Source organism: Phascolarctos cinereus, unplaced genomic scaffold (assembly GCF_003287225.1).
Source record: "Phascolarctos cinereus isolate Bilbo 61053 unplaced genomic scaffold, phaCin_HiC Scaffold_726;HRSCAF=1367, whole genome shotgun sequence".
Taxonomy (NCBI): domain Eukaryota; kingdom Metazoa; phylum Chordata; class Mammalia; order Diprotodontia; family Phascolarctidae; genus Phascolarctos; species Phascolarctos cinereus.
The window spans coordinates 379013581-379039924 of record NW_027556098.1 but is presented as its reverse complement, the minus strand read 5'-3'; the positions used below and the strand labels follow the sequence as shown (position 1 = coordinate 379039924).

Below are 26344 nucleotides of genomic sequence, written 5' to 3'. Positions count from 1 at the left end.
TTTCCCCTCTCTGCCCCAACAGCTGTGGGCCCCAGCTCCCAGAGTTGGAGACAAGGGGAAGAGAAAGTTGGCAGTGAGTGCCCTCTCTCTCTGCCCCGTACCAGCCCAGCCCCTCCATGGAGCCTCCAGGCTGTAGCAGGCAGAGGCCTCAGCCCCAGCAGCTGAAAAACAAAGTCCGCTCTCTCCCGTTCTTCCCCAGCCCCCAGCCCTGCTCCCCAGCACTTTCTGGCCAGAGGGATGCAGGACAGATGGGCTGGTGGACAGACAGACAGACAAGGCAGGTGTGTGTGCGAGAGTCGTGCTGAGGCTGTGCCCTGTCCCCTCCCCAGACAGACAGACAGACACACACACACACACCCCATTAGAGCCCCAGGAAACAGTCATGCCACTACCCCTGCCCTGGGGGGTGGGGGTGAAGGGCAGGGACCTTGGACCAGCATTGCCCACACCAGAACATTCTCAGATCATTGGTCCCAACCCCCAGGAGCCCTCCTCCCTTTTGTCTGGGCGTGCTCCTAAAGACGCCATGCTGGAGGGGACACCCAGGACAAAGTGGGAAGAAGTGAGGGGAAAGAGGGGCCGGGGCGGGGGGCCCTGGAGCCTGGGCCGGCTCATGCTCTGGGAAGATGGGAAGCAGGGGTGGGGAGCTGTGGGTGGTGGGGGCAGCAGGGACAGGGTCAGGCATGGGCACAGCGTGCCCCAGGTGGAACTGGAGGCAATATTGGGGGAGCTGGTCCCTGGGACACTTTCAGTTGCCTGGTTTGGGAGTCCCAGGTACCAGAGCTCAGACAAGGCCAACAAGAGTATGGCATCCCCTGTCCCCAGTGGTCTGGCCTTCTCTCCCAACCCCTGCCTGGGGCTCTGGTGGGTTGGGACAGCCAGGGCTGTGTCCTGCTGAGCCATCCCCAACCCCGCTCACTTGAGAGGCCCTGGCAATGAGGGAGCGTCAGCCTCACCCACCACTCAGGAGACCAGCAAGAAGAGGGCGGCAGGGGCCCATCCCCAATACAGCCTCCATCCCCCACAAAACAAAAGAGCTACATGCAAGAGCCAGCAGCCGGCCCAGCCGCGAAGGTGGCGGCAGCACCGGTTACCACAACCTCTTCTATGGTTCCTATGCCTATGGCGCTGCCCCGACGTCCGAATCTACTGGAGTTTTTCCCCGGGACAAGCAATGACTGGCAAGCGGGCAGAGGAGACAGAGAGAGCCGAGGGGTGGAGAGAAGGAGAAAGAGGCAAGAAGAGAGGAAAAGAAAAGGGGGAGGAGAGAGAACAAGAGGGGAGAAAGAGAATTGAGGGGAAGGGAAGAAAAAAGAGGGACAAGGGAAACAGGTAGAGAGAAAAAAGGAGACGGGGTGGGGCAGAACGGAGAGAGAAGAGGAGATAAAAGAGGGAAGAGAAGAGAAGAGGAAATCATGCAGAAACAAAACAAAACAAAAACAGAAACAAAATATGGTTTGGTTACTGCCCCCAAGGGTCCCTGGCCCCAGTGCCCTGAGGCTCCCCCATCCCAGCTAATGGGGGGCTGGACCAGGGCGGCTCATAGGGGCTTTTTGCTGAGCATGGGGAAGGCTTGAAGCAGCTGGGGGTGTGGGTGCTGGGAAGAAGCTGACTGGGCAGGGATGAAGCAGAGCATCTTCTGACAACAGTGTCCCAGAAGTCTGAGCCAATCCCCCCCATTCTCTGGGCCCTCAGGTATGGGAGGAGAAGGGCTGTGTTTCCCCTCTGGCCAGGGACCTAAACCAACAGGTTTCTCTGGTACCCAGACCTCGGGTTACCATGGAGAGGGCAGCAGTTTGGGCCTTAGGCTTGAAGGAATGTGGGTGTCTCCTTCCCACCCCCTCATGATGGGGTTCCCAGTGGGCAAAACCAGTGGTATTCTTAAAGAGCAGGGGTGCCTAAGTTTGGTTACGGAGACCAGGATCCTTCAGGAGGGGCAGCCAGGGGTGGGAGGACTGGGGAGAGGTGGGGTAGCCCCAGGATGCTTGCTTGGGAGATGTCTAGACTTCTCTGCCATGGCTTTCTGGAACTAGGGAGGAAGCTACTATATGGGTGGATTGGGGAAAAGGGGTGGGTGGGAACATCCCCAGTGCCCTGTCCTAAGTAGGCAAATCATCTATGCTTTCTGGTTGGTGGGCTCTCTCCTGCTCCAGCTCCCTGCAATGGGGAATAGGCCACACAAGCCCCGAACTAAAAACCTGCCAGTGAAGGAGCCTGATGGGGAGGGGGAGGGAGATTAGGGAAGGGATTAAGGGGTATTCGAGGGAGCAGCAGCCCAGCCTGGAGGGCAGGATGGGGAGAAGGTGAGGAGGGGGAGGGAGGAAGAAGAAAGGAAAGGTAGGATGAGGGAGGAAGAGGGAGGGGGGAGATGGGGAGGAAGGAAAAGAGAGGGAGAGGCAGGAGAAGGAAGGGAGGGGGAAAAAAGGGAGAGGGAGATGGGGAGGGAGGAAAAGAGGAGAGGGAGGGAGAGGGAAGGAGACAGGAGGGGAGGGAGGAAAAGAGAGGGAGAGGGAAGGAGAGGGAAGGAGACAGGAGGGGAGGGAGGAAAAGAGAGGGAGAGGGAAGGAGAGGGAGGAGAGGGGAGGAGAGGGGAGGGAGGGAAAAAAGGGAAAGGGAGGAAGAGGAAGAGGAAAGGAGACAGGAGGGGAGGGAGAGGGAGCAGGAAGAAGGGAGAGGGAGGGGGACCACGAGTGAAGGAAAACTAGGAGGAGCAGGAGGGAGGGGGAGAAATGGGAAGGGAGAAGGGCGGTCAGAAGAGGAAAGGGCATGCTATGGACCTAAGAAGGCGCACGTCAGGGGCACTCACTATGCCAGCTGCTTTCGCCAAGTCTGGGTTGTTGGGGCCAAAGCTGCCACTGTGGCTAGTGGATACTGTGTTTGCCTTTTTGTTGCTGAGGCCCATGGCATCCATAGACTGGCTGCGACTTCGGATCACACGCTGGGGACAGAGAAAAAGGGGCCATCAAGCCTCTAGAACCCTGCTGGAGGGGGTGAGGGAGAGAGAACCCACAGCTCTGGAGAAAGAGTCCAGCACCAGCCGCCAGGAAAGCCGGGCGCTGGTCCTGGCACCGACTTTGCCAAGTGACCTTAGGTAAGTCATTTAATTCAGTTAGAACTGTGTCTTCCTCTACAAAATTAGGGGATTGGGTTCAGTCATTCCAGACATTCTGTGTTCTAAGGCCCCACCCAGCTCTGACATTCTTGTTCTCAAGTCCCTCTTAACTATGACATTCTATGTTCTAAGAATCCTCCCGGCTCTAACATCCTGTCTTCTAAGGCCCCTCCCGGTTCTGACATTCTCTGTTCCAAGAGCTCTCTTCACTCTGAGTTATCAGATGAGATCAAGGCTGAAAGGGGCCCTGTTCGTGAGTGTTCTAGAAGCTGACATCTCAGGCAAGGGCCCAGCTGCCCTATTTCCCTCCCTCTCCATCTCTTCAGACATCATGGTTCTAACAGGAACAGGGCAGGCCCCAGAAGTATTGGGGCAAATCCCCTTATCCAAACACAGAGCTGGGCTCTAACATCTGTGGAGGAGGTGGGCTGAGTCAGACCCAACAGAGGACCAGGTCACCCTGGGCATACCTCTCCTCCTCCCTGCCTCCAACAGTTCAAAGAAATGGCCCCCAGAGTCACAAGAGAAATTAATGCCACGTGTCAGACTGCTCTGGCCTCCTTATCCAAAACAATCACTATCTCTGAGACTAGCTTACGGCCTAGTCTGAATCTCTGAGTCCCAGAACACCCTTCCGGTAGGAGGGCCCTGAAAGGGGTGATGTGCTAAGCCCTGGGGCTGGGGGGAGGCAAGAAGGCTGAGTCCCCTCCCCTCAGCCAGAAAGAAGAAAGACCTCCCCACCCAGGGGGCTAAGAGCAGGGCCAGGGCTGGTTCTACTCTTAAGCCGCAAGGCTCAGAAATCACAGGCTCAGATGCCTACATAGGCCTGCCCTCAAACCACAGGATCCACCCCCAACCACAGACCCCACCCCTGAACCCCAGGTTCCACCCCGATGCCATTGGCCCGACCCACCCCCAAACCCCAGGCTCTGACCCCGAGTTCTGGGATCCACCCCAGGATCCCAGGCCCTGCCCACAAGCCCCAGGCTCTTTACCTTGAAAGACTCAAAGAAGCCACCACTGCCCCCTCCTCCATTCTCCATCTTGTCGTCATCTCCCCCCAGGCCCATCATGGACTGGCTGTGAATGTGCAGCTCCTCGTAGAGGGTCTCAAGGAGGGCAGCCCTGGTCCGCTCCTGGGGGGATGGGCAGGGTGAGGTCACTGTGGGGCTAAGGACAAGGGGGAACACTCTTCCCCTTCTGATAGACCAGAACAGCCTGTGAAGCCAACTGGGGGAGCCAGCACGGCCTCTGCCCCCCCTACTCTTCCTTTATCTACTCCTTGAAGCCTGAGATTCCACAGCCATAGTCCGGAGAGACTTCAAAGAGCAACTGATCAGACCTGATCATTTTACACATGAGGAAAGAGAGGCCCAGAGAGGTTGAATAATCTGATGCACCTAAGTGGAGGTGGGCTGGGGATCTGAATCCAGATCTTGACTTCAAATGTATCATTCTTTTCCTTTTCCTTTGTCCCAGTAAAAAATGCAAATACCCCTGGGAGACACTTGAGTCTGCCAGGTTGTGCCAGGCCTTCACCAGCCCTCGGGACCCCTGAATTTATCAGATCTTTTCCAGGAAGCAGCAGGAAGGCACAGGGGAGCTAAGTATCCCAAAGCCAGCTCCCAGGAAATCCCTCTAACATGCACCTTCCTTATGTTTTGCACACAGCGGGTGCTTAATAAATGTTTGCTGAGCTGAGACGTCTGTTGTCCTAACTATCCTTCCACAGGGTAGTATAGCAGGAAATTCCTTGGGTTTCTGCCACAAACTGTTGTGTGGTCTTGGGCACGTCCCCTTAGCTTGCTGAGTCTGGAATTCATTGGGACTGGAGGAATATGAATGGGAGGCTCCCAGGGCTAGCATGAGGCCCGGATGAGATAAGGGCTTTGTAATCCATATGGTTTTATATAAGTGTGAGTTATTATTATTGGGTCACTCCTCCACTGAAGAACCTGCAAGAGCTCCCTTGTGCTGAGAACCACCTTATTATCCATCCAATCTTGATTCACATTGCACTCCTACTTTCTCCCTAGCTAGTCCTCTTGCAGCTGGCCCCTAGCCCCTTACCCCTTGAGGGCAAGGCCTGTCAAGTCTTCCCTTCCTATACCTTGGATGGACCCTAGCACAGGGCTGGGCACACCAAAAGGGCTCACTCAGGAAAAAGTTTTGAAGTGATTTGTCATGTGATTCATTGCAATGGGAGAGTGTGGCCTATGGAGAGAGGAAGAGGAAGACCCTGAAAGGAGAGGCCAAGGGCTCCCAAGACAACCTTTACAATCTGGCAGAAGACCAGCCCTGACTTCAGGGATGGGTCAGGGCAAAAAGGGATATAGACGGAGAGAGCCCTGTGCTCAGCTGAGGACCCCAGAGATGTTGCCTCAGTTTTTCCTGCATATGTCAAGCTGTCCTTGCCTGGTCCCAAATTCTTTCTGCACCAGGCCTCTCCAGGGCCGGACACAAGGCCTCTCCAAGTCTCCCCTTCCAGAACACTCAGTCCTGATGCCTTACCCCCCCCCCCATATCCTCCCCTCCTGCCCCAGACTGGGGGCTGGACATTTCTGGAGACAGGCCTCTCACCTCCAGTTTGGCAAACTTCTCTGCCTTGTAGCAGGCGTATTCTGCATTTATCAGCTTTGTCAGCAAGAATTCCTGGAATTCAGGGCCCTGTGGACCCCATGGGGAGGGAGGGTAGGAGGGAAAGAGAGAGAGAGAGAGAGAAAGAGATTGGTTAGCTGAGCAGAGCACAGAACTCCTTCAGGGCCATGGAGACTGGGAGGTGGGGGAGGGGCACGATGGCCAGAGGTGACCACGTGGGCAGGAGGGAGAGGCAGGTACACCAGATGGAAAGGAAGGGGAGGGAAGGAGGTCCATAGCGAGGAATGCATGGCCCTGGGATCCTGTCAGGGAGCTGAAGGGGATGCTTCTGTGCCGGTGAAACCAGCTGCTGCCTCTGCACGGCCCCCTCCCCACCTAGGTCTCCTGGATACAACCTCAGGATTCAGAGTGGGAAGGGATCCTAGGACCCATCGCATCCAACAGGCTCCTCTGACATTTCATGAAGCCCTTGACCTGGGGAGTGATTAGCTCAAGGTTCCCCAGGAATTAAAAAAGCATCTTGAAAATCCCCAAGGGCCAGAAGCTCCCACAGCCTGCCCCATGTGGAATACCAGCATCACCCAGAAAAGTCACAGGGCCTGGTACGTGGGCAAAGAGACACTGCCCCCCTTCCTCCCCCACCCCCCAACACACACAAAATGAAAAGCAACCCAGAGGCTGTGGCCTCCTATGAGGGGAGGGAGGGGAAGGGGGGAAGAGTGAGAGGGGGAAAGGGTGTCCTCCTCACCTTCCTGAAGACAGCAGGGTCTGGAAGTGGAGGCCCAAAGAAGGGCACGTCATCCCTGGCAGTAACAGACACCTGGAGGGGAGAGTAGCCCCTCATTCTAGACCCCCTCCCCATCATTTCCCTTTCACTCCCTCAGGGACCCCTTAGAACAGGGGCATGAGATTAGTCCAACCAACTGTGAACTAGAGGGGGTGGGGGGTCGTCAAGGATGGTGAAAGGGTTGTATTCCCTACTCTCATTATTGAGGCAGGAGGGAACAGGGTTGAAAGGGGCAGGCCTGGGAGTTGGGGAAACCTTATAGGGCAACTGTAGGGAACTGTAGAACCACAGAATGTCAGCTGGGAGAATCCTTAAACATTAGAAAACATTAGAGCTGAGAGGGTCCCTAGAAAACAGAATGCCAGAGCTGGAAGGGACCTTAGAACACAGAATGTTAGAACTGAGAGGGTCCATAAAACATAAAATGTTAGAGCTGAGAGGAACCTTAGAACACAGGATGTCAGAGCTAGGAAGGATCCTTCCATTATATAAATTGGAAAAACCAGGCCCGTGACTCACCTAAAGTCACAAAGAAAGTGAGTGGCCAAGCCAGGGCTTTGACCCTGGCCTCATCTGTACCCTGCCCTAACCCAGGACTGTAAACAGAGGCCCTGGGTCCCTCACGGAACCCCCTCACCTTGTAAAGGGGCCCATCGGGGCCAGCATCTTCCGCCTGCACCACCACATAGGCGTGGAGGAAGTTGGAAGCAATCATGTCGGGCACAAAGGGCGTGTTCTCATCCTGGAAGACCACGGCCACGATGTCATTCCCAATGTGCCGCTTCCTCTGTAACTAAACACAGGGCCCCCACAGCCCCTAAGTTGGGAGCCTTGGGGATCAAAGAGAGGGGCCTTCCTGCAGCTCCAGGATCATAACGGGTATGGGAAAGGGTGATCATTTGCTAGCATTTAGGGAGGCACAGCCAGAGCTGGGTGTGGGAGGTAAATGGGGGGACATAGGCCTTTGTTGCTAGAGATCTAGAGCATGGGAGTGCGATGAGCAGCACAGAGCCAAAATTCAAGATGGTGACAAGTTTCTTCCCTGAGAACTTCTTCGATTTTCTCAAGAAACTGGAAGAGGGGGAAAAAAATCTTCCCTCCCTAAAAATCTTTTTCTGTGTTCTTTTTATATTTCAACATATCCCAAATATGATCACTTTATGAACAAACTAATAATAATAATAATACTTATATACACATAATAATGTGCAAAGGAGCTGTGATGATGTAATCATGGGAACTCCCAGTATGAGAGCTCTCCCCATCAAACTTAATTTGTAAGGGTCAGAGGTGAGATTTGAACCCATGTTTTCCTGACTCTGAGCCCACTCCACTATGGATGTGCCCACAGCCACACTGCTAATAAGTGGCAGGTCAAGAACACAGATCGTCTACTTCTAGGTATGAAGTTCTTTCCACTGAACTCTATTCCCTGGAACTAGGTCATAAAATCATAGAACATCAGAACTGGGAGGAACCTCAGAACATAGAATGCCAGAACCAGAGAACAAAAAATGTCAGAGTTGGGTGCATCCTTTGAACGGAGATTTAGGCCTGAAGGCCTGAAGAGGCCTTCAAGCCCAACAACGCAACCCTCTCAATTCACAGATGAAGAAGTCAAGGCAATGAAGCGGTCTGCGGACAAGCTTATACAGTGAATTATTTAATATTACTTTCAGTTTCTAAACCAACAGGATGACATTCCATCTATGGGATTTAAAAAAAGAAATAGTGCCCACTTCAGTTTTTTCTGCCAACTAGCCCATTTGTTCTGATTTTAAAATGCCTAGAAATATGACATCTGTCCACAGAGGCTCTGGAGGAGGCTGACATTTAGCTAAGGGCCACGTTTTACCTGCTGGGCATCCCCCTCTGTGTAGGGCAGTTTGGTGGACACGTGGAACATAATCTCCTTGTTTCGAAAGTTGCAGTAGACCGACTCTGTCCCCGTCTGCCCATGAGTCACATCCAGGCCACCCCGGAACCTGCCGTGCAGAGACACCACCCCACTGGCTTAGCTATGCTTGTTTTCTGCAGCTAGGCTGGCTCCCAGCCCTCACAACCCCACCGAGGCCAGAGTGGAGGAGCTCCACTTCCTAAGGACTCCCCTCCCATTCCTTTTATTCCTTCTCCTCCCCCTATCCAAATCCATTGCCCAGCCCCCCTCCCCCCATTTTTTCCCCCCAAGAATCATAGAATGTTGGAGCCAGAAGGGATATTAGAGATGAGCTGGTCTGATCTGTTCATTTTAGAGATGAGGAGACAGAGGGAAGTTACTCACCCAAGGTCACACAGTGAGTTAAGAGACAGAGCCAGGACAACTCACCCCTTAAAGTCCTGTAGTTTGACCTTCTGACCCAAGAATTCTAGGAACTCCACGAAAGCAGGGCTCTCCTCGTTGGTGCTAAACAACTCCTCCTCAGAGGTCTGCGGGTACATGGGGCTGGGGTTGTGGGGCCAGCCAACCGCAGGCAGCATCCCTCTTTCTTCCCTCCCACCTCCCTCAGCCCTCTCCCCCCACCACAGGCCAGCATTCCCCAACATCAGAGAAACTGGGCTGGGTAAGCCTGGAGGTCTCTGGGTCACCCCCACAACCCAACAGGTAGCTCCATGGAACCCCTAGGGAAATAAGGAGGCAGCCATTTACCAGAGCAGGAGCATGGGCTGGGAGATGGGAGGCCTAGGGTCTAGCCCCAGCTCTCCCAATGACTCTTTCTGTGTGACCTTGTGCAAGTCATTAGCCTCATCTATAAAATAAAGGGGTGGGGCAGGCTGGACTAGATGATGTCTAAGGTCCTTTCTGGCTCTCATAGTCTATGATCTAAGGTGGGAGGCAATGGGACGGACCCAGCAGCTGGAGAATCCTGGAGTCTCTAGGTTGGTCACCTGCCCTGGGGGGTGGTGAGGGTAGGTCCCCCCAGGTATCGGCGGGAGGTTGACTCAGCAAAGTCCAGGGAGCCCCACCTGCCCGAGTTTCTGGTAAATGACCCCAAACTTGAAGTTATCGCTGATGACGTGTTCATCGAAGGTGACAATGAGGCGGGAGGCCTGAGGAAAGCAGGAAGTCAGCGTGTGTTCTCCAAGAGAGAGATCTTCCTACCTGACACACAGGCCATGGCCATTCCCACCTCTTACCCTCTGTTCATGCCACTCTCTCCTCCCTGAAACACCCTCCATGTCCCCTCTTCCTGGCCAACTTCTTAGGGCCCAGCTTGGCTCACTTCTCCAGGGAGCCTTCCCTGGCCACTCACAGAATGCCAGAGTTGGAGACTTCTTGGAAGAGCTAGGCCCATCTACCCCTCAGCAGGAATCTCCTCATCCTGCACCTACCCTGGAGGAAGCCCTCCAGAGGGGAAACCTCTACACCCAGGGGCTGGCCACTAGACTTCAGGACCACTCCAAGAGGGCAGTCAGTCGAGGTATTCCTTATAGGGAGTCCAGGTATTCCTCCTGGCAACTGCCTCCCTTTTCCCGTGCTGTAAGTCCTAGTTGTGCCCTCTGGGGTTAAGAGCACCCTGTGCATCCACACCTCTTTCCATTCTCTCTTCTCCGAGCTCCAGTTGCCTCTGAAATCTGTACTGCATTCAAGTATCCTGCCTAGTACTTATTGCTCTCTTGTTTCTCATGCCTCACCACATAGGCTGTCACTCCCCTGAAGAAAAGAAATATGTCCTTTTCTCTCATTTTCCGTTCTGTGTTCTAAAGTCCCTTCCAGCTCCAACATTCTTTTCTAGAATCCTTCTCTGTTCTAAGGTTCTTTCCAGCTCCCACATTCTATTCTAGAGTCCTTTCTAGCTCTGACATTCTCTATTCTAAGGCCTTTCTCATCTCTGACATCTTGTGTTCTAAGGTCCATCCCAACTCTGATATTCTCTGTCCAAGATCCCTTCAGCTCTGACATTCTGTGTTATAGGTCTCTCCCAGCTATGACATTCCATGTTCTAAGGCCCCTCCCAGCTCTGACATTCTGGGTTCTAAGGTCCTTCCCAACTCTGACATCCTGTGTTCTAAGATCTCTCCAGCTATGACATCTCATTTCTAGAGTATGTGTTTATAGGAGAAGCTTCCTTTCTGGACCTACCCCTAGGCACAAAATCAGAGCCAATTTTTCTTCCTGAGGAATCTTTTTTTCCTCAGATAGAACTTTGGAGTCCTCCTAGACAGAGACCTTTTTGTGATGCTTGGCGCTTACTAGGCTGGCAAGAGAAGCCTGGGTAGCAGCTGGGGCAAATGGCCAGAAGAGCATTTCTTTGCCCTACCAACCCCACTCTCCCCGCCAAATCCACTCTAGGCTGACAAGCCTGGTGTCAGGGCTCTGGGGTTACTCAGTCCCTTCTTATCACCATTTCCCTCCTCCAATCTTGGGAATCCTAGGAAGTTGACTAATATCCCAGAGGAGGCTGGGGTTTCAGGGACATGATGTTTCCCAATACTCAGAGAGCTGAGGGGCCCCTCCTGCCCCCAGCGTAGCAGACAGCTCAGCTCCCACTCCCCAGCAATGAGGACGGGACCCAAAACGTCAGTCCTACCTTGGGGTAAAGCACTGGGTAGAATCGATCCACATTCACATCCTCACACACCAGCTGCAAGAAGATAAGAGAGGGTCTGTGGGGCTGGGCCCTGAGCAGAGGAGGCCAGGGGGACAGAGGGGACTTGGCAGGGTGTGGAGGCCCTCCTGTTACATAGGATGAGCTGGCTCAGCATGCAAGTTTGGACACTGGTGGGCTAAGACTGGCCGATGCTGAGAGCAAAGGTTGACCTTTGACCAGGGCTAGAGACAAGTTCAGAGGAATGAGTGAAATCCAGGACCTGAACAGAGCAGCCACAACGGATGGCACAGAGTGGGTGCAAACATAGAGATGGGGGCTCGGGTGGGTACAAGGGAAGGTATAGCCATGAGAGGAGCGTGTGAGAGCATGCCAAGGTGTGTGACTGCATGTAAGAACATGAGGTGGGGCAGGGCACGTGGGTTTACAACGTCTGAGGACACAAACCATCATGGAAACATCAGGAACACGGGAGATTGGGGAGTGGGAATGTTCAAGCACATCTCTAGGGTGGTTAAACATGGATGAACATGCAGGAATAGGCAGGGGGGTCCTCCCCAGCCTAGTCCTTCCATGGTCAGAGTCTGAAGTAGCCCCAGAGGGTCGGGAGGTGGGGGGGGTCAAACCTTTGCCATCTGGACAACGTTGGGGAATTCTGTGAGGCAGGAGATGGGGATGACGTCATGGTAGGTCCTACACTTCGTCCTGGGGGGAGAGAACAGGGCAGAGTGAGAGAAGAAGAGGGAGCTGGGAGCTCAGGTCTGGCCTAGTTGGGGGCTCAGAGACAGAAAGAACAGACTGCCTGGAATATGGTGTGATGAGAGAACACTAGCCTGGGAGTCCTGAGTCCTCACTCTTGCATTCAAATCCCACAGTGCAATAAGCTCGCTGTGCAACTTGGACATTTCCCTTGGGGTGCCTCAGTTTCCCCCTCTGTAAAATGGATGAGGTGGGGCCCCTGATTTCTCAGGTCTAGGTCTAACATTTCATGACTTCCCAGCCCTGCCTCTTTGCCTAGCAGGGCCTCCCCTCCACCCTGGCCCCATCCTCTGGGGCCCCTAGCTCACCTGAGCAGCAATCTGAGGTGTTCTTGATCCCCGATGACATCATACCTGAGTGAGAACACCAGGTGGCCCAGGGCAGTGTCCAGGGCATAGTAGTTGAAGTGTTCCTGGGGCACGAGAAATGGATGGAGGAAAGGGGGATCAGCGCCACAGAGGGAGAATTGGACCACAAACCTGCCTGTCTGCATCTGCCCCACGTCTTCCTAGGACCCGGCGCTAGAAAACACCCCAGAGCTCATCTGACCCTCATCTGAGCAACACTCCCAACAAGCAGCTTTCCAGCTGCCCCTGGAAGATCTCCAGTGACGGGAAGCTCACTACCTCTCAAAGCTTCTCATTCCCTACAGGGTCAAAACATCCTAGGACTCTGGAAGGAGCTCAGAGCCCACCCAGTCCGACCTCCTATCTCACAAATGAGGAAAGTGAGGCCCAGAGAGGGCCCTGGCTATGTGTTAGGCCACGGTAAAACAAGGGCCGACATAAAATAGTCCTTGCCCTCAAGAAGCTTCCTTCCTTCCAGAAGAGACCATGTGTTAACCACCAAAATGATCCTGAATCTATCTTGTTTGTATCTGGTTACATGCTGTCTCCTCTATCAGACTGCTTAGTTCAGTTATTTTTCAGTCACATCCAACTCTCCACGATCCCATTTGGGGTTTTCTTGGCAGAGATACTGGAGTGGTTTGCCATTTCCTCCTCCAGCCCATTTTACAGATGAGGAAACTGAGGCAAACAAGTTTAAGTGACTAGCCCAGGGTCACACAGCTAATAAGTATCTGAGGCCAGATTTGAACTCAGGCCCTCCTGACTCCAGGGCCGGTGTTCTATTCACTGGGCCATCTAGCTGCCTCCCACACCAATTGTTAATGTTAGAGCCAGGAGGGGCTTTTGGGTTCTTTCAGTCCAACCTCTGCCTCGTTTTACAGAGCTCAAATCTGAGGGCCAGGGAGGCATGCGGCTTCTTTGGAATCGTAGATTTAGCGCTAGAACAGAGATCACCTAGTTCAGTCCCCTCATTTCACAGGCAACAGAGCTGAGGTTTGGCAGAGTAAGGCGACTTCAGCGGCAGAGCCAGAGGCCTAGGCCTGCCAATGCCGAATCTAGCCTGACTCCAGAGCCAGGAGTTTTCTCCCTCCGCCCCCACAGATTCAGGGTACCTACAGAGCACCAACAGAAAGGCATCATAAGGCTTAATAATGAATCATCCCCTAATTGTTTTCTGTGTCTCATCACCATGACTAGTCGGCTGGGTCCTTCCCTGTGGGCAGAGACACAGCTGGGCACATAGTAGGTTCGCAGGTAAGTCTTGGAGATTGACCATGAACCTGTCACTTGCCGGCCCCCAAAGCCCAGCCCAGTGAGGTGCGGCCCTAGTGGATGACGTAGAGGAAATGAAACATGTCCCAAACAAACAGGGAGGCATCTAGAGCTAATGTCTAGCCTCCCAAGAAAGAGGGAGATGTTCAGAGCCACGGGCAGGATCCTAGGAGAGGCAGGGCCATTCACAGTGGGAATGGATGCATGGGAAGGACGCAAGGGGGCTCCCCCCCCAATCCCAGGAAGCCAGCCCAAAGGCAGAGATCTGGGAGGGGGAGCCCTGGGCTCCACACACCCCTGATCCCGCCCAGCCCAGCCCAGCCCAGCGAGTGCAGCCGGCTCCCCTGGCCAACACCCACCCCAGGAATCGGCCCGGAAGTGAGTTCCTGTTTAAACACGAACCTCTCTCTAGGCATGGGGCAGGGGAGTGTCCTAGGATGATAGGATTTTGATCTGGAAGGAACCTTAGGGGTCATCTAGTCCAGTCCACTCATTTTACAGAGGAGTAAACTGAGGCACAGAAAAGGTAAATGACTTGCTGCCTATGGCCACAGAGGTAACATTAGCAGAAAAAGTATTTTAATAGAGGCCTCGGATTCCAAATCCAGTGCTCCTGAGGGATAAGGGTGGTTCTCCCTGCCCTCCTCCTCCCCCGCCCCCTCCCCTGACACCTTCTGCCTCCCTCCTTCACCACCTCCTGCCTTCACAAGGAGCTGGGGAGGCCCTGACTGTTCTAAGGGGAAGGGCACTTTGCCCAAAGGCCCGGGCCTTTTCAGAGAAGGAGCTCAAGGACCTGGATCCTCAGTGGGTCACGTCCCAGGGAGGTGTGGGGGGAAGACAACAGAAGGAGGTAGTGGGGGGCAGGCTCAGAATCTCGTGATGTTGGTTCACCTGCTGCCTTGGCAGCAACGCCAGGGAGCCCAAGGTCATCCTGTCCTGCCTCTCCCCCACCCCCCACACCTCCACTCTATCCCGAGTAGAGCCTGCGTGGCCATGAGGATATCTGCATAATTCTCACATCCCTCCAGCCAAGGTAAGGACGTGGCTCCTAACCTCATCCCATTCCCCTGCCCTGGCAGGGTCTCCTCCAGACTATCAAAAGCCTGGAAGGCCCTCCCTTTTCCTGTACTCATCTGAATACTACGCCTCCTTCGAAGGCAAGTTCAAGACCCACCTAGAAAAGACTCTTGGAATGTGGAATGGTAAAACATCAACTGTCCAAGTCTGAAGCAGCCTTAGAACACAGAATGTCAGAGCTGGGAGGGCCCTTAGAACACAGAATGTCAGAGCTGGGAGGGCCTTTAGAACACAGAATGTCAGAGCTGGGAGGGCCCTTAGAACACAGGATGTCGGAGCTGGGAGGGCCCTTAGAACACAGAATGTCAGAGCTGGGAGGGCCCTTAGAACACAGGATGTCAGAGCTGGGAGGGCCCTTAGAACACAGGATGTCAGAGCTGGGAGGGCCCCTAGAACACCAGATGTCAGAGCTGGGAGAAAGCCTGTAATGCTGAATGTCAGAGCCAGAAGGGATTTTAGAGATCGCCAAGTCTTATCCCTTCTTTTTACAACTGAGGCCTTGTGAGATGAAGACCACCCAGCTCAGAAGGCCAGAGTTGACACTTGAACCCAGTTCTTTGGACTCCATCTCCTAGTGGTGACCTCTTGGAAGCCCCTCCTTAGCCCCTGGGACCCAGGGGCCTCTACCGCTGAGGCAGTTACTTTTGGATGCTTGAATTGTTTGGTGGAATCTTCTTGACTTCTAGCTTAAATCTTCCTCTTTGCACTTTCTGCCCTCTGCCCCCCAGTTCCACCCTCTGAGGCTGAGCAGAATGAATCTAACCCTTGAAGACAGGTGATGTGTCTCCCCTTCCCCCAGCTGGCTCAGGTCACTTCCCAACTAAACATCCTCAGTCCTCCTTCCATAGGATGTTCTCGGCATCTCAGCTCCAACATCAGCCACTCCTGACCTGTGTGGCCTTGGGCAAGTCACTTCCTTTCTCTGGGCCTCCGTTTCCTCACCCATAAAATAAGCGAGCTACACTAACAGCCTCTGAAGGCTCTTCCAGTCCTGGGCAGTCTGCCTGAGGCGCAGCACTGCACCCCTCTTCAGGGCAGCATCTGCTCTCTTGGCCACCAAATCATCCTGTCGACTCATTCTCAATTCACCAAGACCCCCTCCTGAAGCAGCCACAATCTGAACGGGCCTGGAAGGCAATCCAGCGATCCCCACCCCACCCCCGCCCTCCAGAGCCCTCCTGCCCCGCGGCCCAAGGGGTACCACCCCACAAGGTCAAGGTCACACCCCGACCTTGGCCCCCAGGCCACCTAGCTCACCTTGCCTAAGAAATACTTGCGGTAGAGCCGGGCAGTGTGGTTACACTCCAGCTTCACTTTGGACGTGGGGGACTGGAGCTGTTCCGTCTCTGGAATGCTGCTGAGCTCATGATTGGTGCCCTCGATCCAATAGCCTCCAAACTGGGGCAGCAGGATGAGGGGGAAGGGCCCTTCACGCCCCAGGACCTGGAAGAGGCCACGGGGTCAGAGTCAGCATCATGTCAAAGGCCCGTCTGTATGCAGCATCACTCCCTGCAGCCAACTGCACATGTGGCTCTGGACTTGAGTCTGGAAAGGCTGGAGCTCGAACCCTAATCCAGATACTAGCCTTGTGAGCCCAGACGTGCCTCTACTGAGAGCAGAGATGCCACAATGGGAGGTATCTGGAGGGACTAGGAAGATGGAAAAGAAGGCTGATCTCTTTCTTAAAGGAGACCTCAGCCTGGAGAACCTTTTCCCACCTTTGCTAATCCTTTATTCATAGTGTACCCACTCACCATGGGTGCCCTCCAATGTTCTGTCCTGGGCCCTCTCTCTTCTCCCTCTTTATTATCTGTCTTGGTGATCTCATCTACTCTTGTAAGGTTTAGCTCTTATCACCATGGAGATGACTCCCAGATCTCTTTACCCCTGACCTCCAGACTCGCATCTCCAGTTGCCTTTTGTCCATCTCCCCCTGGGTGCCCCCCAAACATCTTAAACTCAACATGCCCAAAACTGAACTCTGAAATTGGTTCTTCCCAAAGCCTCCCCTTCTAGTGCAGAGGGCACTCCCATCCTCCCAGTCACCCAGGCTCAAAACCTTCGTTTCATCCAAAGTTCTTCACCTCTCCCACATGCCTCACAGACAATCTGCCTCAATATCTTAGTGTTTTAAAGCTTCACAAAATCTCTCCTATGCTTTCTCCCCACATTTGCCCGACTGTAGCTCAGGACCTCACCACCACTCAGCAGCTCTACTGAATTAGACTTTTTTTTCTCTGTTTTTGGTGAGGCAATGGGGGTTAAGTGACTTGCCCAGAGACACATAGCTGAGTGTTATGTATCTGAGGCTGGTTTGAACTCAGATCCTCCTGACTCCAGGGCCAGTGCTCTAAACACTGGGCTACCTAGCTTCCCCACGGAGACAGTCATTCTTAAGGCCCACATTTGCCTTTTAAGCGATCTCCCACCACCACTACCACCAAGGCTCTCCCTGCCCCAATTCATCCTCCATATAACCGCCAAAGGGATTTTTCAAAAGTGCAGGTCTGGTCATATCACCCTTCCTCCTCATTAGGTTTCCGTGGCTCCCTAGTCCCTCCAAGATCAAATATAAATTCTTCTGTTTGGCAATTTAAAAAAATCTTCAAAACACAGCCCCTTCTTACCTTTCCTGACTCGTTACACCTTCCTCCCCTGCATGTATCCTATGATCCAGTCACACTGGCCTCCTTGCATTTTTTCAAACATGTCACTATCTCCCATCTCCACACCTTTGCCTCCCATGCTGAGAATGACCTTCCTCTTAGCTTCCCTGACTTCCTTCAAGACACATCTCAAACTCCACTTTCTGCAGGAGGCCTTTCTCAGTTCCCCCCACTTCTATCCCCATTCCCCGTGCCCCTTGAGGCTACTGACTTCCCCTCTGAGATTCCCTTACCGCTGCCCTTTATGTATCTTAAATGGATTTAATTATTTCTACATCTCCTTTGTTAGAATGTAAGCTCCCTGAGGGCAAGGACAACTTAACTTTTTTTTTCTGTATCCCTAGTTCTTGGCTGGCACAGTGCTTGCTGCCTGATTGGAATTGGTTTAAATGTAGTCTGCTTTCCATGGGTCATCTAGCCCCTCCGAGGTCTCAAGAGCCTTAAACCAGTGGCTCCTCCCCTAAAAACCCTGGGGTTTCCCACATGGGAATTTCCATCTCCAACCTCCTGCACAGGCTGTCCTCCTGCCTAGAATGCACATCCTCCTCACCTCCACCTTTTAGAATATCCAGGTGGTGCTCTAGAACTAGTATCTCTTAGAATCTCTAGCCATCTCCTATATGAGACCTTTCCTCATCTCCACCTCCCTCCCCAGTCACACAGTATTCATCAGTATACTTACTGTTACTGTGCTCCCAGTAAAGTGTTAGCCCCTGGAGGGCAGGTACTATTTCATTTTTATATCTACAAAGCCTGGCCTAAAGTAGCAGCAGAATCAACACTTGTAGAATGTACAAAAGCCAGGCCTGCCTGCCCCCAATAGGAAGAGGGACATATGGGTGACAGGGAAGACCACAAAATCTTGGTCTGTGGCCCCAGAGTTTGGGGTGTGAGCCAGGTGTCCACCGATTCCTGGCTAAGAGCTGCCAGGACCTCTTAGCTAGAATGGTCTGCTCTCCCAAGGGAGGGAGACATCACGGCAGGGAAGGGGGAAGAGGGGACAGTAGCTGTCTTGGATTACCTCGTGGACACTGGGATATGGGATGTAATCCTCTTCTGTCTGCAAAACACAAGCAAGCCGCAAGTGAGACAGACTTACTAGCCCTAAGTCTACCATCTTTCATGGCCCAATTTATCTGTTGAAACATCTTATGATCATTTGATTCACCCATCCAGCTTTTTTGGGATACTCAGTATTGGTAAGGAGAAAGGGGGGCAGAAGGGAATGTGGAGGGCAAAAGCATCCTGTTCTCTCCCCTCTTGCAGGCCCAGAGCGTGGCAGGGATTTGCCCAAGGATGCACAGGCAGAGGAAAGTAGGGCTGAGCTCAGATCCCTGACGCTCTGCACTGGAAGAGTTACATGGGGTGGAAGGGGTGGTCACAAAGTCAGAGCCCTGGGAGCCTGACCTCCCCTTCCATCTGACTTTCTGCTAGTTCTTCAGAGCCACAGCCCAGTGCCCAGGATGATCATACTCTTTCCCAGCCCTGCTACAGACTAAGGATGGAGTCACCGAGGACAGGACATTCTGGGTCAGAGACCTCGATGTCAGGATCAGTTTCTTACACCTCAGGTGGGGGGTGTTGGGTGGGCCATCATCTCCCGGGGAGTCTCCTCAGTTGGGATTAACTGCATTACAACAGGAGTTCCCGGGGTTAAGGGTGTCCTGGAACCTGGGAGACCTGGATTCCAGTGTCACCCTAGTTGATAAGCGTGATAGGATATGGAATTTCAGGTCCTAAGGGTAGAAGAAATGTTTCCAGGCAGGGAATGAGGTGCTGTTGTCAGGGACAGAGGCAACCGGGATTTTTAAGGTTTAGGAGGGCCCTTAGAACACAGGATGTCAGAGCTGGGAGGGCCCTTAGAACACAGGATGTCAGAGCTGGGAGGGGCCTTAGAACACAGGATGTCAGAGCTGGGAGGGACCTTAGGACACAGGCTGTCAGAGCTGGGAGGGCCCTTAGAACACAGAATGTCAGAGCTGGGAGGGACCTTAGGACACAGGCTGTCAGAGCTGGGAGGGACCTTAGGACACAGGCTGTCAGAGCTGGGAGGGCCCTTAGGACACAGGCTGTCAGAGCTGGGAGGGGCCTTAGAACACAGGATGTCAGAGCTGGGAGGGACCTTAGGACACAGGCTGTCAGAGCTGGGAGGGCCCTTAGAACACAGAATGTCAGAGCTGGGAGGGCCCTTAGGACACAGGCTGTCAGAGCTGGGAGGGCCCTTAGGACACAGGCTGTCAGAGCTGGGAGGGCCCTTAGGACACAGGCTGTCAGAGCTGGGAGGGCCCTTAGGACACAGGATGTCAGAGGTGGGAGGGCCCTTAGGACACAGGATGTCAGAGCTGGGAGGGCCCTTAGGACACAGGATGTCAGAGCTGGGAGGGCCCTTAGGACACAGGATGTCAGAGCTGGGAGGGCCCTTAGGACACAGGATGTCAGAGCTGGGAGGGCCCTTAGGACACAGGATGTCAGAGCTGGGAGGGCCCTTAGGACACAGGATGTCAGAGCTGGGAGGGCCCTTAGAACCCAGGATGTCAGAGCTGGGAGGGCCCTTAGAACACAGAATGGCAGAGCTGGGAGGAATCTAAGAACATGGAGAGTCAGCCCTCATCCACTAAGCTGCCTTCTTGACTCCCAATGCTCTTAGAATAGAATTAGGAAGCAACTGATAAACACTGTCCATACCCTCTCAGGAGGACATCCCTCCCTACTTCCACTCCCTTGGGAATCTGTATCTCTACCTCTGGCCCCTATTGCCCAAAGAAGCCCAAAGGCACCATACAAGTACAACGAGGGTCAACAGCCTGGTAAGAGGGGAAGGGGGTGGTGAAGAATCACTTTGGAGGTCAAGACGCACCTGCCTGGGACAGAAAAAGCCCAGTGTTCCCCCTCCCCACCCCCCAACACCCATCTACCCAGGGAGGCCTGGGACTTACTTTGAGAGGAGGTGGGAAGGAGCATCTTTGTTCATCCATCCTGCTTCCCTGCAAAGATAAGAGTTACTAGTCATGACCCTGGCAGTCTTTGTAGGTGGAGACCTCTCAACTCCTTCAAATACACTGATAGGGCATCTGTGAGTATACCTCTGTGAACAGAGCCACATACTGTGAAAGCTAGAAGGTCCCTGAGAACACAGAATGTCAGAGCTGGGAGGGAGGGCCTTAGAACACAGAATGTCAGAGCTGGGAAGGCCCTTAGAACACAGAAAGTCAGAGCTGGGAGGGCCTTTAGAACACAGGATGTCAGAGCTGGGAGGGCCCTTAGAACACAGAATGTCAGAGCTGGGAGGGCCCTTAGAACACAGAAGGTCAGAGCTGGAAGGGCTCTTAGAACACAGAAGGTCAGAGCTGGGAGAGCCCTCAGAACAGGGAATGTCAGAGCCGGGAGGGGATTCTTTCATGCTATTTAGCAAAAACTAAGACCCAGAGAGAGGACCAAGTAGTCCAAAGCCATACTGCCTACTGGTGGCAGTCTTATCCTAGAACCCATTCTAATACCTTCTCACTATACCACAATACAAAAGGAATAGAGTTCTTTATGCCCTCCAAGGGCAGGACTAGGGCAAAGGGGTGGAAATCACAGGGACCTAGATTTGGGCTCCTCCAAAGGGAGAACAATCTACCAATGAAAGTTCTGCAGAAACAGGCTGGGTTCCTTTCCCAGGTAGACAGGCTGGATGCCCCCTCACTGAGGTTCTTATAGAGGGGATTCATGCTTCCGGAGGAGTTCAGCTAGATAAACTCAAAGGCCTCTTCCCACATGGGATGCTCTCATTCCAGAGGGGGTCCAGGTGGCTGGAGGAGACCTCAGCCTAGACACTGGAAGAGCTGGCCCTAAGCCCTGCAGTCAAAGGCAATGCTGAGCTGGAGAGCAGCACCTCAAAGACACAAGGGTCATCAGGATGGAGATGGGAACCAGGGAACTGCCTACAGAGTGATGCACGCACTGCTCAGTGCTAGGGCATGACCTACCTCTCCTGCAACAGGGGGTGCTGCTGCCTCTTGCTAGGAGGACATGAGGCCCTGGTGATCTAGGCTGAGAACAGTACCAGCACAGGATGTCTAGGATTCCCCTCCCCCCTCAGAGAGCTCCCCAGCATAGATCCAAAAGGCTGGTCACTCACCTGCATCTTCTCAATCATCTCAAACAAGTCTGAGTTCTGCAACAGAAAAAAAAAAACAGGAGAGAGGGCAGGGTCAGATCATAGAATCACAGGTTCTCAGATCTAGAACCATCCAGGACCTCAGAGGCCATCTGTTCCAACCTCTCACTTTACACATGAGCCCCAAGGTAACACAGGAAGGAAGTGTAAAGGCTGGATTAGAACCCAGGTCCTCTGTGTCCAGCTACAATGCTTCCCAGCCTGGTCCAGATCCCTCTGAACTCTTCAAGTTCCCCCCTATCCTTGGACACCAATCACAATGGCTGCCCAAAGTCTAAGACGGGGGTTTGGGATAAACTGGGCCTCTCATCGGGTCTTCTCTGCCCATACCCCATAGCTGGGGAGGGTATGAAGAGCCAAGGGCCCAGGTCCTCTCTGAGTCAGCTTTGGGGTTCACCAAATCACAGGATTATGTGATGTAGAACTGGAAGGCCCTTAGAGATCTTCTAATCCCCTCCTTTTACAGTATGTTCTAACAGACTACTACGGTCCCTCCCAGCTCTGACATCCTGGGTTCTAAGGGCCCTCCCAGTTCTGACATTCTGGGTTCTAAGGGCCCCCCAAGTTCTGACATCTTGTGTTCTAAGGGCCCTCCCAGCTCTGACATTCTCTCTTCTAAGGTCTGTTCTAGTATTCTGTGTTCCAAGCTTTCTTAATAAAGAGAAAACTGAGACCTTGAGAAATTATGTGCCTGGCATGAGGTCACATGGGGATCAGTAGCAGATCTGGAATGTAACCCCATATTCTGATTCCAAATCCAACCCTCTTTTCTGCCATACTTCCAAGAATCGCAGAGTTGGAAGGAACCTCGGATCATTGATCCTGAGCTAGAAGGGACTCATAATTTACCTAGTCCAAATGCCTCATTTTCCAGAGGAGATCAGACACAGACATAGGTCTTCTAACTCCAGAGCCTAGTTACTCCTAGTCTTGCCTGCTGGGACTAGGCCACCAAGCCTAAGCCCTCTTCTAGCAAAGGTAGGCGGGCTCTCACCGTCTCCTCACTTCTCTTGGGGTTGACATCCCTGTTGATCACTTCTATTCTATCCTTCCCAGTCCAAAATTAGGAGAGATCCTACACTAAATGAATCCCCCTCTTTAAAGAGCCAGGGCCATATCCCCTCTATTCTAGCCCATCCCTAACCCAAGAGTTCCCTAAATTCCAAAAACCTTCCCTCCTCCCGCCAGAAGATCTGTACTGAGAGGCCCAAGTCCTGGTCCCAGACTTTTCATTCTAGTTGTCAATGATAAAGCAGCATGGAAAAATTAATTTGGACTCAGACGACATGGGTTTGAATCCTGTCTGTCCTCTTATTAACTATTGAGATCCTTGGGCCTCAGTGTTCCTACCTGTAAAATGAAATAACCTTTAAGGCCTTTTCCTTCTCTTAAATCGTGTAATGGGGAGACAATATCCCTAATACCAGCAGCCACTGGAGACCATGCCCTGCTCACACCCTGGGCAGCCCAGCATGTGGACACAGGAGAAGAATAGGAAGTCCCGAATTCCATCCCCAAAGGGTGTTTTTGCCCAATCCAGGGAATTGAGGGGGCAAACCCCAGGGGACCTCTGGTGACCATGGGCACACTTCTGCTAGAAAGGGCCCCATTTCTATGTGAATCCTGAGACCCCAGTGCAAGTGATAGGAACGCAGCAAAGTCTCTTATGAGAGCTACCCTCCCTCTGCTTCTCTATACAGAGAGAAGATGCTGAGACTGACCACACCCAGCATCAATACGTGCTCTAGTTATCTCTTCCCTTCTCTCTCTGTCTCTCTGTCTCTGTCTCTCTCTCCCTCTCTCTCACACATTTTTTTCTCTCACACACACTCTCCCTCTCTCTCTCTCTCTCTCTCTCTCTCTCTCTCTCTCTCTCTCTCTCTCTCTCTCTCTCTCTCTCTGTGTCACCACACACACACACTCTAAATTATAATCAAACTCTCCTTTCTCTGTTGCCCCCATCTCCCCTGAACCCCACCCTGATGAATGCTATATTCACATATATGTGGCATTAAGCTCTGCCACTTCCAGGCTGGGCTTTCAAGTTTGCCAGCTCCTGCCCTACAGTGCCAATACTGAGCATAGCTAGTTTCCTGAAGGGAAGGCAGTCCCAGCTGGCAGGGCCAGGAGAGCTTTCCAAGTTTTCCCAGACAAGTGCCCTAATCCTCTGCCAATGCCCAAGCACTGGCCCTGTGCTCTGTATTCCTTGGTGGAAGTGCGGCACTTCTACACATGTACTTAGACCCCAGCATAGGGACACATTGCCAGACACAAGGCTATACTGATGCACAGAGAAACATGTTTATGTATACTCAGAAAGGGGCATACTACGCTCACACACCTACCATTCCCTTGTCTAAACTCTACATACATCAGCACATACACTGAGACAGTACAAAATCTAGACACGGCCCTCCAGGAGTTTCTCCTTGGGGAAGAGCTTTGGGGGCGGGAGGAAGAAGCCCATGAATGCACAGCCCTGCTCCTAATTATGGTGTCAGAAACAAGTGCCCCTCCACATACACCCGACCACACAACACACACACCAAGCACTGCATGTAGTATTTTAAAGGACTCAGAAGCACAGCCACACAACAACAGTTCCCATGTCTCCAGTTCTATTAGGGGTACAAACAATATCCTCACAATCATCCTGGTGAGCAGGGAGGGCAGAGTCACACAACCTTGGGGCTCACAAAAGCGACAGGACAGATGGTCACTCATCCCGCCAGAGTGGCAGGACAGAGGTCACAATGCCCAGGAGTGAAAAGGGCCCCAGGCTGGGAGGCAGGAGACTCGGGCCCAAACCTAGGTCTGCCTCCTCACTTTCAGAGTCTGCAGCTCAGGGTCCTCACCTAAAGGGGTCCGAGGAGATGAACTGGAAGAGTCTTCCCACTTTTTACATACTGTGTTCTAAGGGCTCTGACATTTTATGGTCCTATGAATCTACTCAGTTCAATATACAGTAATAGCTTCTAACACACACAGAGGCAGGCTCACAGTCACCCAACACACAATGACAACACACCCTGGGAGAGTGTTACACACAGTGTCAGTGATTAAGTCAACCTAACCCCAGGAAGACAATTTCACAACTCGGGTGGAATCCACACACATACGTGTGTCACGCAGTCCTACAGACACACAAGCCTGCCTGGAGGACTGTAAGTGTGTTCCAGGGCCAGGGTCTCAGTCACTGTAACAACGAATGACAGGACAATTCCCACACCCCAAAGCAGTTCTAGGGACAGATTCGGGGTGGGGGCTACCCCTTCGCTGACCTTTGGGAGCCCACAGACGAAACCTCCCTCGCAGGACTCTCAGACACACACACACACACTCGAGTCAGTCTGCCCCAGGTACCACACTCCCCGCCTCCCACCCCACCCCATCCCGATCTCGTCTTCGCCCGGGCCAGACCCAGGCCCCCACTCACCTGCCAGGCGGCCCCGGTGGGCAGCGAGCCCCTCCGCGGGCGGGCGGGGGGGCGCCGGGGGCCGCGGCTGCGCCATCCGGAGCCGGCCCCGGGCCCCCGCGGCCCCTCTCCTCCCCTCCGCCCGCGCCCTGGTCCCTGCTCTCGCCAACTCTCCCACGACCCTGGCCCCGGCGGCCCCGGCAGCCCCGGCGCCCCAGCCCCGCTCGCTCCGGCCTCGGGCTCCGGCTCGGGCTAGGCTGTGGCGCTGGCGGAGGCTCGGCCGGGTCGGGAAGGGGATCGAGGGGGCGGGCCAGCAGGTACGGGAGGCGCGGGGCGGTGGCAGGGGCGGGCACAGGCGGCGTGGACCCGCCCCCGGCCCAGCCGGCCCTACCGCTCCTGGTCCCGCCTGGCTCCGACCGCCCACCCCGCTGCCGAGCTGCCCACAGCCCGATCTCAAAGCACTTCTACCGAACTCTTCCCTAGTCTCTGGGAGGTGGCGCAGTCCAGCCTCCAAAACTTTCCTCTTTCCTCTTAAAATCAGTGTGTGCCAGAGCTGAAAAAAAACTCGAGAGCTCGCAAGCCAGAGCTGAGGTCTTGGAACACAGGCACTTTAAAACACAGAATGTCAGAGCCGGGAGGGCCCTTAGAACACACGATGTCAGAGCTGGGAGGGGATTGCAGAAGTTCAGACTGTTAGATTTGAAAGAGACCAGAGAATTGAGAATTTTACCACATGGCACGTCAAAGCTAGGAAGGACATTAGAACAAAGTTTAAATAGTAGAATGCTAGAGTTGACCTTAAAGGGGAAGGGAAAGGGAATCAGCATTTATTAAGCATCTACTATGTGCTAAGCACTGTGCTAAGTGATTTGCAAGTGTCTCTTTTTTTTTCAAAATGTTTCATTAATTTATTTAAATTATCAACAATCACTTCCCTGAGCTTTTGAGTTTTAAATTTTTCTCCCCCTCCCTCCCTACCTCCCTTCCAAAGACAGGAGCGCAATCTAATATAGGCTATACATACACATTCCCATTAAACATATTTTCACATTAGTGGTGTTATAAGTAAAAATTAGAATTAATAGGAGGAACCACCAGAAAGAGGAAACAAAACACAACAGAAGAAAAAAAATAGCAAATAGTATGCTTCGATCTGCATTCAAACTCCATAGTTCTTTCTTTGGATGTGGATAGCATTTTCCATCATGAGGCTTTTGGAGATGTCTTAGATCCTTGTATTGCTGAGGGGTTAAGTCTATCAAAGTCAGTCATCACTCAATGTGGCTGTTACTGTGTACAACATTCTCCTGGTTCTGCTCACTTCACTCAGCATCAAACCATACAAGTCTTTCCAGGTTTATCTGAAGTCTGCCTGTTCATCATTTCTTATAGCACAATAGCATTCCATTACATTCATATATCACATTCACAATTATGATTACTATCTGTATCTTTCTCTCCATCCTTTTACCCCCATTTATGCTTTTCTTTCTCCTTTCTCCTTTTCCCTCCTCACTAATGTTTTGCTTTTGACCACTGCCTCCCTCAGTCCCACCTCCCTTCTATTAGCCCTCCCTCTTCTTTCCCCTTTTCCCTCCT

At 53.1% G+C, this 26344-nt stretch overlaps 1 protein-coding gene across 5 annotated transcripts in view; it reads right to left on the bottom strand.

Annotated features, from left to right (window-relative positions):
* RAP1GAP (RAP1 GTPase activating protein) overlaps positions 1–26344 on the bottom strand; it is a 115735-nt gene that overhangs the window by 9540 nt on the left and 79851 nt on the right. For 2 of the 5 annotated variants that reach the window (XM_020973211.2, XM_020973212.2), the window contains 16 exons: positions 21292–21327; positions 20105–20152; positions 18190–18228; positions 15760–15945; positions 12112–12215; positions 11671–11749; positions 11027–11080; positions 9462–9545; positions 8824–8924; positions 8353–8482; positions 7135–7290; positions 6459–6530; positions 5693–5779; positions 4108–4248; positions 2807–2938; positions 1101–1178 (listed from right to left, as the gene is read on the bottom strand). In XM_020973211.2, coding sequence (XP_020828870.2) covers positions 1101–1178; positions 2807–2938; positions 4108–4248; positions 5693–5779; positions 6459–6530; positions 7135–7290; positions 8353–8482; positions 8824–8924; positions 9462–9545; positions 11027–11080; positions 11671–11749; positions 12112–12215; positions 15760–15945; positions 18190–18228; positions 20105–20152; positions 21292–21309 — 1509 coding nt within the window. In that variant the 5' untranslated portion in view covers positions 21310–21327. Of the gene's footprint in view, positions 1–1100; positions 1179–2806; positions 2939–4107; positions 4249–5692; positions 5780–6458; positions 6531–7134; positions 7291–8352; positions 8483–8823; positions 8925–9461; positions 9546–11026; positions 11081–11670; positions 11750–12111; positions 12216–15759; positions 15946–18189; positions 18229–20104; positions 20153–21291; positions 21328–24766; positions 24861–26344 lie in introns of those variants that run through there. The other 3 variants (XM_020973210.2, XM_020973209.2, XM_078145616.1) reach the window with 3 other exon arrangements.